The sequence below is a fragment of the Saccopteryx bilineata genome, chromosome 3, assembly GCF_036850765.1.
Source record: "Saccopteryx bilineata isolate mSacBil1 chromosome 3, mSacBil1_pri_phased_curated, whole genome shotgun sequence".
Lineage (NCBI taxonomy): Eukaryota > Metazoa > Chordata > Mammalia > Chiroptera > Emballonuridae > Saccopteryx > Saccopteryx bilineata.
Window position 1 is genome coordinate 88,797,478 of NC_089492.1, and position 10,714 is coordinate 88,808,191.

The 10,714-nt window shown below is 44.8% G+C and overlaps 1 protein-coding gene across 5 annotated transcripts in view; it reads left to right on the forward strand.

Moving 5' to 3' along the window:
* Positions 1-7,554, forward strand: part of LCLAT1 (lysocardiolipin acyltransferase 1) — a 166,959-nt gene extending 159,405 nt beyond the window's left edge. For all 5 annotated transcript variants that reach the window (XM_066266829.1, XM_066266826.1, XM_066266828.1 and 2 more), the window contains one exon: positions 3,750-7,554. In XM_066266829.1, the coding sequence (XP_066122926.1) occupies positions 3,750-4,252 (503 nt within the window). In that variant the 3' untranslated portion in view covers positions 4,253-7,554. The remainder of the gene's footprint in view (positions 1-3,749) is intronic.
* The last annotated feature ends 3,160 nt before the right edge of the window (positions 7,555-10,714 follow it).

Consider the following 10,714-nt stretch of genomic DNA (forward strand, 5'->3'; position numbering starts at 1 on the left):
AAATATCAGGGAGACACTTAGCAAAGTATATGACTGTCTAACCACTATGCTGTACACCTGAAACTAATACAAAATAATGTTGAATGTAAACTATAATTGAAAAATGAAAAGAATAAAAAAGGAAATATATTAAATTCTCAGTACAAGAATGACTGCAGTGTTGTTGGCCTGAACTGGAGAAAGGACAGTTTGCCTCTAATGGAGACAGACTGTGGGAAGCACGGGTTTTGTGGGGAAACCAGGAAGAAATTCAGTTTCATCCATGTTAAATTGGAGGTACTAATTAGACATCCAAGAGGAGATGTGAAGTTAATAGTCAAATACCTGAGTCTGGAAGGAAGACACACAGGCTGCAGATGCAGATTGGGAAGCATCGGCACAGTTTTGGTATGTAAAGCTGTGAGACTAGGAATGAGTGTTGATAAAGGAGAGTCAAGTCCACGCGCGGAGACACTCCCGCATTTAGAGATCAGCCCTCAAAGGAGACTTGAGAGTGGACAGTGAGTCTGGAAGACACGAAAGAGGAGTGCGGGCAGGAAGTAAGTAAAAAAGTTTTTCTAAGGAGGAAGGGAGTCCTTGATTTGATTATATGAAAGTCACCAGTTACCTTGGTGAGAACAGTTTTGGTGGAATGGTGAGGGCAAAAGCTTAACTGGCATAGGTTCAAGAAGTAGGAGATAAGGATCTAAGACAGTGAATATAAGCAGCTCAAGAAGTTTAGTTGTAGAGGTAAGCAGAGAAATGAGTGGTAGATGGTAGAAGATGTAGATCAAGGGAATGATGGGGGAAATTATATGAGGGAGATCAGTGATCATCTCCGCGTCGGCCTTCTTCACAGTTGTGCTCAGCCTAAGCCACTGGGCGTGAATAATTCCAAGCTGTGCAAGGTAATTTTGACACAAGTGTCACACCGTGTGCACAAATGACAAAATGCTGCTGTTGAGTCACTGTGGTGTGTGAGGAGATTGTTGTTTCGGGCACTGCAGGCAATACTTGGCAAGGGGGAAGGTTACAGTGTATGTGAATCTAGATCCCAAATGTTTTATAAATTTCTGTGTTCTAGTTATTGATTAAAAGCAGAAATATTATATATTCTCCAAAACCTGGATTATTACACAGATTAGATGCTGTATTATTATTATTGTGATATAAAGGGTACGAGAGTGTGTGTGTGCTTGTGTTTGCTCTGTTGGATGAAGCTGAAGCCCTGGTACCAGTGTGGTAATGTAATAATTAGAGATAGCTGCTTCTAAAATATCTGAAAACAAAGGAGTTCTTTTCAAATGTATATGCAATCAAATGTTATGCACCTATAAAATATTTTTTTAATCTTTAATGTCATGGATAGAAAGACAGTTGGAAAAACAAGTTATAGAACAGTGTGTGCATTCCAATCCCTAACCACTGAGCACACCTCTCTCATCTAGGCAGTCAGATCCGACTCCACTTAGCCTTCTTCCATACGCATTTCATTGTGCCTCCTCTGCTCTCACGTAAACGTGTAAATACCAAAAGGATGGTCCCTCCAACTGTGAATCTAAGCCTTGTTGATGTGGTTATTTTCCTTTTTTATAACAAACCCTTATTAAGGTCTGATTATCTTACAAGACAGTTATGAAACCAAATTGAAACCCAGTCCTTACCTGTAAGTAAATCAGACTAAGCTGATAGTAAACATTGACAGAAGACTTAAAGAATCATTAACATAAAATTAATACAACCTAATAGGTGCAGTAGAAAGGGTAAACATAGCAAGAAAGGGTGGGGAGTTACTGCATATCTTTATTATTAATATTGAGGTAAAATTTAAATAGAGTAACCTGCATAGGTTTATATGTATAATTTGATGTAATCACACTCTAATCAAGATATAGTAGAACGTTTCTCCCACCCAGAAAATTCCCTCATGCTCCCTTCCAATTCATGCCCACAGCCAACCACGGTACCACCAATTAATTTTGCCTGTATCATATAGTTCTTTATTGAATCAAAGTCCACATTAAAAGTCTGTCACTGAGGATGACATGGTACAGAAGGAAACAGCATTCAGACACTGTGCACCAACACGCTGAGTGCCCTAACCTCTCTGGGCCTTGTATACAGTGTTTGAGTAGGCGATCCTCGTGATTCCTGAGAGAACTTCCACACTGTTTACATTTCTATCTCGGAGTCCCCCTACCATCCACTCAGTTCCCTGTACCAGAAACAACCCTGGGCTCATTCACTGACCCTCCCAGATCCAGCTGACCACTCTATGACATCAGTTCTTCCTTGTAACTTGTTGGACTTGAAGGTAGGGGTCACTTCCTTTGACCCCTACCTTCTCTTCATGTCTTGCCTTTCTTGCCTTGTAATGACCATCAAATTATTCTTCCTACCACTTGCCATTGGTTTTCTCCAAACCATCTTGTCATTGCCCCCAAGATAATTATTTTTTTTTATTTTAGTGAGAGCAGGGGAGGCAGAGAGACAGACCTCCACATGCGCCCTGACCAGAATCCACCCCACAAGCCCACTAGGGGGCGATGCTCTGCTCATCTGCGGCCCTTGCTTTATTGCTCAGCAACCAAGCCATTTTTTTAGCACCTGAGGCAGAGGCCACTGAAGCCATCTGCAGCGACCAAAGCCAACTTGCTCGAACCAATCGAGCCATCGCTGTGATAGGGGAAGAGAGAGAGAGAAGGGGAGGGAGGAAGGGGGGAGAAGCAGATTTGTGTGCCCTGACCGGGAATCAAACCCGAGACTTCCACATGCCCGTCTATGCTCTACCACTGAGCCAACCAGCCAGGGCCACCAAGGTAATTCTTGCTAAAATGAAACCATCTGATCCCATCTCTGTTAAAAATCCTGAATTGTTTCTCCACTATTTGGGGTGCTTCTCTACCCTACAGAATTGAATTCAAATTCTCGTTTGACAATGAGGGTCTTTACTATATGCTCCAGCCTACCTTTAGTGCCCTCTCTGCCCTGCTCTCACTCTGCCACCCTCCACTGCCCAGCCTGCTCCCTCCCTTCCTTTCCCCACCCACTTAAATATGCCCTCTGATCGGGCACTATGCATGCCTGTCTCCCTGGTTCTCTTAACTCATGAGTGAGGTTAGAGCTCATGTTCCGTGCATCCCTTTATCTCCAGCATCTAACATATGACTGCTGAAAACATTCAACTCCAAAGTAATTAATCATGAGAGTGTAAGGATGATGGTAATACTGGTCAGGGCCTTACTTGTACTTAAAGTTGATGTTTTTAAATAAAAAATCTTATAGTTCTCATGGTTTTCTGACCACTTTATCTAAAGTCTGATTCTGAATTTTTCTTTGCACTAGCTGTCATTATAATACTGGGTTAAAGGTGAGAAAGTTTGTGTTTTATTTGGAGAGAAGGCTGTATTAATAGGAGGTTTCAAAGCAGTGAATCCTGTTGGTGTGAAAGGGCTGGTCCTGTGCTCTTTTATTCCTGCCTCGAATCTGACTTATGAGCTTATCCATTTAGTTCTAGAGTGCAGATTACTGCTTCAAGAATGAAGGTGTTTTCCTTCTAAAGGTCTTGGTGGTAATTAGCAAGTAGATGAAAAACCAAAAATGACTGATAGATACTGACCCCAGTGCCCAGGAACACCAGTGTCTACAGCCTGTCAGTTCATCTTGGTTCGCTCTGTTCTGATTTGTCCTGGTCTTGGTTCTGCCCTGCAGAGCCCGCACTGCCGCCCCAGTCAATTACTACTCAGTCTGTATTTTCTTTTCAAACCTAGGAAAGAACCTTGATGCTGTCCATGACATCACAGTGGCATACCCTCACAACATTCCTCAAACAGAGAGTCACCTCCTCCGTGGGGACTTCCCCAAAGAGATCCACTTCCACGTCCACCGCTACCCGATAGACACCCTCCCTGCATCCAAGGAGGACCTGCAGCTCTGGTGCCACAAGCGCTGGGAGGAGAAGGAGGAGAGGCTGCGCTCCTTCTATCAAGGGGAGAAGAATTTTTATTTTACTGGACAGACTGTAATTCCACCTTGCAAGTCTGAGCTCAGGGTCCTGGTGGTCAAATTTCTCTCAATACTGTATTGGACCCTGTTCAGCCCTGCAATGTGCCTACTCATCTATTTGTACAGCCTTTTCTGGTGGTATTTTATAATCGCCATTGTCATCTTTGTACTGCAAGAGAGAATATTTGGTGGACTGGAGATCATTGAACTTGCATGTTACCGTCTTTTACACAAACCGTCACATTTAAATGCAAAGAAAGATGAGTAAGATTATAAGGGTCACAGTGAATTAATGTAGGAATATTTGGGAAGTATTGCAAACCTTTGTAAACTGAGATGAGTTTTTGCATGACTATGTTAAATATTTCTTACTTCAATCATTATTTGTTAAAGATATTTTGCACTTAATTTTGTGGGAAAATATTGCTACACACATGATTTTTTTTAAATCTCTGAATGTAATTTCAATACGCATAGCAGAGAGCAATCGCTGTGAAATAACTCAGGCCAGAGCATCCTTAAACCATCAGCAGGCTATTCCCAGACAAGGTACACACCAGATTGTCTCAGAGGCTCAGTACTATTTCCTAACAACCCCCCAGACAAGAGAGAGAGCCGCACTGGACCATCAGGGTGAGGGCCCTTCCTCCTGGCTCCCTCCTTCCGAATTCCTTCCTGCACCAAACCACTGCCTCCCTTCTTGAGACCAGAAAACAGAAATCTCTTGCCCTTAAACTGACCAAACATTTTGATAGGAAGCCCTTCATCATTTATAAAATCTTGGCATTTAGCCTTGCATTGACCTAGGTGTCAGAGGCCCACCTTTGCCCTTTTCCCACGTGGAAAATAAGACCTGGCATGTCTCAGAGGGCACCCACAGGCTCTCCACGTACAACCCTTAGTTTGAATTTTTAAGGGTAGGAATTAAGACAATGTAGTTTCTCACTTCTTAACCACGCATGCTTAGTCTGGTTTCTATACAGCGTGTCGGTGGGTGTAGCTCCTCTGTGTTAAAAACAGTTAAAAGTCACTCTTTTAAAGGAAAGCGTAGAACATTCTGTTATTGCAGTCAGAAACTCTCCTTTGAAGTTGTGTCTTAGAAATATTTCTTTAAAACCTGCCCCAAAAAGGAAGGTTAGTGTTTTCTACATGTACACGAGTCTCTAATGTCAGCCATTAAAATGACAAAGCCCTTGCAGGCAGGGCAGTAATGGTTTACCCTAAATTATTCAACTCTTGTAGCCTTGACAAATTTTACTCTTAAAACCAAAACAACACAGGAAAAAAACCTTTTTAATAACAAGGGAAGGATCTCTCATTTTTAGTCCCAGGATTCCTCTTTCACTAGTAAAATTTAAACCAATTTTTGACCAGTTGTTCACCTCAGTATTCATTTGGAGTCCACGGAAAATCCAGTGAACCAACAGCACCCGCCTCCTTCTGAGGCATGACGAACACGCGCTGGTCCGTTTCCACGCTGCTGACGCCAGCCCTGCGTTTCGTCACGCGATGAGGATGCTGGTCAGAGCAGCGGTCTGCGCAATTAACAGAGCAAACCTGTCAGCTCCACTCGCTCCTGGAACCAGCCTCAAAAGCTAGTTATTGCTTCATGTACTCTTGGCATGAATGCCTTCCTCTTGACTGCATCTCATTTCTGCTCGACGGTGACTTACCCGACATCTGAAAAGAAATGTGCACTGCCACAGAAGGGGAGCACCGCGCGTGAGAACGCCCGAGCAGCCTCCTTCAGAAAGCACTGTGCGCCGAGCGCTATTGGCACCCCATTCTCTCTGGAAGGGTGCAGCTAGCGCCTCTGCCCAGACACACCAACCTGCACTTAGCTGCGCCCGCAAGGCCCTTTTTAATCCTGCCAGGAGTTCCTAATTAGTCATTATGTATATCTGCTGCAAGCCCAGCTGCAGAACTATAGTTAGAGGTTTTTATTAAATTTTTTTTCTTAATAAAGAAGGTTTCTAATTTAGGTTTCTCTCAGACTTCCTTTGGTTATATTTGGAAACACAGAAATAGTCTCAGCAATCAGGATTGTATGTGTCCCGGGCGTGGGAGCAAAGCTGGGAGTCCTACCCACAGGTGTCTCCAGTGCAGCCCGCCACCCGGCCTCCTGCTCCCGCCGCCCATCCTTCCAAGTGTGTGTCCTCTTCAATGGTCTGACCTGCAAAAGGGGAAGTGTTTTTTTTAAAAAAAAAAAAATTTATCATTAAAACTCGTTTAAGATAAAATGCCAACTTTTTTATGTACCCAAAATTCATAAGCACTAAAACTGGGGAATAGGGACAGTGTATGTCCTCTTAAGAATGAGAAATAACTTCAAAAAGGGAAAAGTTGCTTGTGTTTTCCTATACATTTGTATTTTTCTTATATAAAAAATAAAATAATACAGTTAATGCTCTGGAACTTAAAGCTATCTAAAGTGAATAAGGAAATGTCAAGTAGAAACTAATTTAGCTTCAGTGTTGTGAGTGGCCTCAGGATGACCCCTCCACACCCTCCCACACCTTCACTGTGGGCTCAGAGCAGCTGCTAGACACACTCACCTCCCCTTCAGGCTTCTGAAGGAAAACCCATTGGACTTGGAAATACTTAAGAATGCTGTATGTCCAATTGTTAAATCTTTACCATTTGGAAACATTTTAAATAAAGCAAGTGTGGTTAATGTAGGACACAAACCATTATCTTAAAATTAGGAACCCACAAGGAAGGCACTGATTAATTAGGTCACAAGTTCTTCCGCCAGCCATCTTTGATGGAATAAGCCAAAGGAATTGTGAAATTCAGTAGAAGAACATGGTAAGAGACTAAAAGAAAATAGAGCCTTTAATTTAAAATGCCTAATAAAATCCTTCCTTGTTTGTTACACTGTTAAAACAGACTAGGGAGAAATAACAGCTTCCATGTGATTCACTTGGAAATCAGTTAATTCCTCAGCAGCCCGTCAGAGCCTCCACGGGAGACAATTCTGCCCAAAGGAGTTTCATTTCACCTGGACTTAAAGCTCTGCCCCGACCACTGTGCCCCGTGCGCGCTTTTACAAGAGGCTCTGATGGAGGGAGCCTGTTGGTATTAAATTGTTTACATTTCTTTATATAAACAATGTGCTTTCAGTGCCTTAGTTACAGGTCCCTTTCTTTTTCTTGTTCCGAGAATTCTGCGTGTTAGGTACAACTGTTTCGCGACTCACTGGGTGTGGTCTGTAAACCCCTGGGCACTAGTGAGCGCTGCGTGGGATGCCCCCTGGAGGAGAAGGCATGGAGCCTACCCAGGCCACGGTTGCCCTGGAGCTGCTATTGATATTTACGCTCTAGAATAGAAATGGTCCTATCGCATGGGGAGGTTCGGATCAGATTCGGCCCTAAAGTTGTACCAACCTTAAAATTTTACTTTGGGAGAAAATCTTGGTTTTGCTAACTTACTTGTTAAAGGATCATATGTGCAAAACACCAAGTTTTAAAAATAACTCACAGAATGGCCTTAGTTTTCAATGTCCACTGGTATGTTTGTGAGTTGTGTTGTCTGTCATGTAAACCCCAGAATAAAGTGGAGTGAATTAAATAGTTTACACTTGTGTTGTTTCTGTTTTTGCAGGAATGACTGGAGGATACTTTGTTTCTAACACATTGTTCTAGCCTTATGTAGTAAGTAAAAGCTAGTCAGAACCCTTTCAAAGATTTTTTTTGGGGGGTGTTTTTTTTTGTTTGTTTGTTTGTTTTTTAAGTATAAGCAAAGAGGGAATAAACTACCTCCTCATTGAAAGAGTCCAGAGGCCACAGCTGACTTCAGTGTGAATATCATCAGAACTTGATTGCCTTCCCTCTCAGTTCAGCCCTGAAGGCAGGCAAGTTCCTTGTTAGGCACTTGTGGGGTTCTTGTGGTAATGTCGGCACCACTCGCTGTAGGAGGTAAAGGGGACTCTGTACTCCCTCATCCCTACTGTCGGGGGGTTATCTGTGAAAGCAAATCTGGACCCAAACCTGAACAATGTGTAACTATCTACTCAGCAAACAGACACACACACGCGAAAGTCATGAAACTGAAAGGAAGCGGAATATGCCACCCCAAAATGTATCTGTAGGAGTTTAGGACACAACACCCCACAATACACTGCTTTGATATATTATTTTGAGCTGCAGGCACTTGAGAAACAGCAAATGCAGGAAGAAGCTTCCTCTGAATGCCACTTCTCTGACTGAAGACGCATCCTCCAAAGGAACTCAATTGTCATAAATCCCCTCCCCAGGAGTTCCATCACCCAGGGAAGATCGACTCCTGTCACAGGGAAAAACAAAGACTGGAAGTCGGCACACTCAGAGTCACAAATAATCATACTGCCCACCTGTTCTTCCAAGGGCCCATTCCTTTTTTTCTCAAAGTCGCTTACTCTCCCCTAAGAGGCCTACTCCCTCCTGCCCCTTTCCCTATTAAAGTGGTATTTAATCCTGAATTTGAAGTCACCTCGGGAGTTTCTCATTTTTTCCTGGGTTTCTCCCATGTATACTTGAGGGATGCATATTAATAAACTTCTGTTTATTTTTCTCTTGTTAATCTGTCTTTGATTACAGGGTCTCGGTCAAAGCACTCAGAAAGACAAAGAAACAATTATTTTCCTCACCTATACTTCTTGTAAACTCTATGATGCTCCACTCTGTCTTCTGGTTCTGCAGCAGCCCTTGGCCTGAAAGAGCCACCCTGAGGGAAGCCCACTGCGTCCTTCTCTGGGAAAGGGCACCGACCTGTAGAGCCCGAGTCTAGGACCGCCCGTCGGCTGGCTGACGGGAGAGTCTGTGTGGCCCCTCACTTGTCTTCCACGTCACCCATTTCACTGCTGAGTTGTACACAGGTGGGTTTCTGATGAGGGCGCTTCAAATGCCAGTTAGCCCTGGGACGGATACAGACACGAATCTACACACAGACGTGTAAATATCTTTTAAGTAAATGACTAAGGGACAACATGTGCACTCCTGGCTGGATCCACATCAGGACTTGATGCCTGCGGTTGCTTCACCCTCACATCCTCTCAGGTTCAAGTCCAGCGGGAAAGAGCCAGAGAGGATGCTTCCCGAAATCCTAAACTGGCTTTCAGCCTGAACCTCTTGCTTGCCCAGAAAAATACAATAGCGGATTGTAACACGGGTGGGTGGGCCATACAGGTTGACACTGGATTAGGGCAGATGATAGAGGAACCGCAGAACTGGAAAGGAGAGGGCCGGTCCCCCGTTTAATAAGTCTCGCGATGGTGGACGAGAACACAGGCGGGGAAAACCTCTTCTAGCAGAAACGGGTGAACGAACAGTAAAATGGTCTCTGCAGTGGCGAGCAGGCAATCCGCCCTGAGGGCAAGCATCCCTATACTAGGCTACACACACGTGGCTCTGCCACGTGCTCACGAACTAACCATGCGGCGTGCAAGCCAGCAAGCCTAACCACAGCTGTTTCCCCTACAGGGCTGCTCGCTGTCCACCCCACCCCCACCCCCCAGCCAGCGGGGAGGTTGGTTCCCCCGCGGCCGAGTGGAAGGGAGGGATGAATTCTAAGAAGACCGTTAAGAGAATAGGATGAAATGAGGCAGATGGCCAGATGTCCACCCCAAGTATGGAACTTCCCAAACCCACCAGCAGAGTATGGGAGAAAATGAGCATGGCTTCCAGAGAGGTCCCTGCCTCTGCACAGTCAGACCCAAAACGCTGCTCGGCAGCCTCCTCCATCATCACCGGGATGTATTTGGGAACCACGGATTCCCATAGTTGTGCACAATCTCACCAGCAGTTGGTCTGTCTGAATTCCTCAGTCGTCACCCCCACACAGCTCACTCAGACGTAAGCAGTGTGGCATCGGAAGTGTTTTTCTCTGGGAAATCTGTTGCAGTACAAATGCTGCAGCTCTAACCTCTCTCCCTGTTGGTTGCTGCCCTTTTCTTCCCAGCTCTGCAGGCGCAGAATCCGGCCACATCCTCCATTCCTCCCGCTCCTGCTGGACAGTCGAGGTGTCACTGCACTCGTGTCCTCCTCTTCAGGGGCAGCCCTTCCTGTTGCACCTGTTCTGGCAGGTCTGCGAGCCTCCCTTCAGCTAGCTCTGCTCGCTCCAAGTTCTCCACACGCATAGTCTCGGTTCTTAGGACCCAGCTGACCTCACCACAGCCCCGGTTCCATCATGGGACCCATCCTCTTACCCCCTCAGTGGTTTCCAGCTCACTGCCAGACAGCCCTGACCCTACCTGTCCCAGTACCCCCCAACCCAGCCCGACCTGGGGCCCAGGATTTCCCCAAGTGTGAAGCTTTTTGTATCAACACAACCGGTTTCCCAAATCTCATGGACCCCTTGCCCTTTCCACCTTTGCTCATATTTCTCACCTGTGCAAGGTGCTGCCTTCACCAACTCTAGTTAAATCCACTTTCTCTCTGCAGTTTTTCCTGACCAGTCTAGCCTGAAATGTCCTCCCATGTAGTGATATTTCTCAACGACTCCCGCTGGGCCAAGTTACACATACTCTCATGTCACATTTTCCAGTCCTTTCACCACAGCTGGAGTATAAACTTCTGGAAAGCAAAGATAAGGATTTCTCTTATTCTCATATTTCTCTTACCCATTCAGCCCAGGATCTTTGCCATTCTTTTTGCACAGGAAGTTCTTAACAATGATTCCCTGGAAGTCATTCAGACAGGATCCTGTTCTTTAGAACACCCAATCTACAGTTGGGTACAGAAACTTACAAATT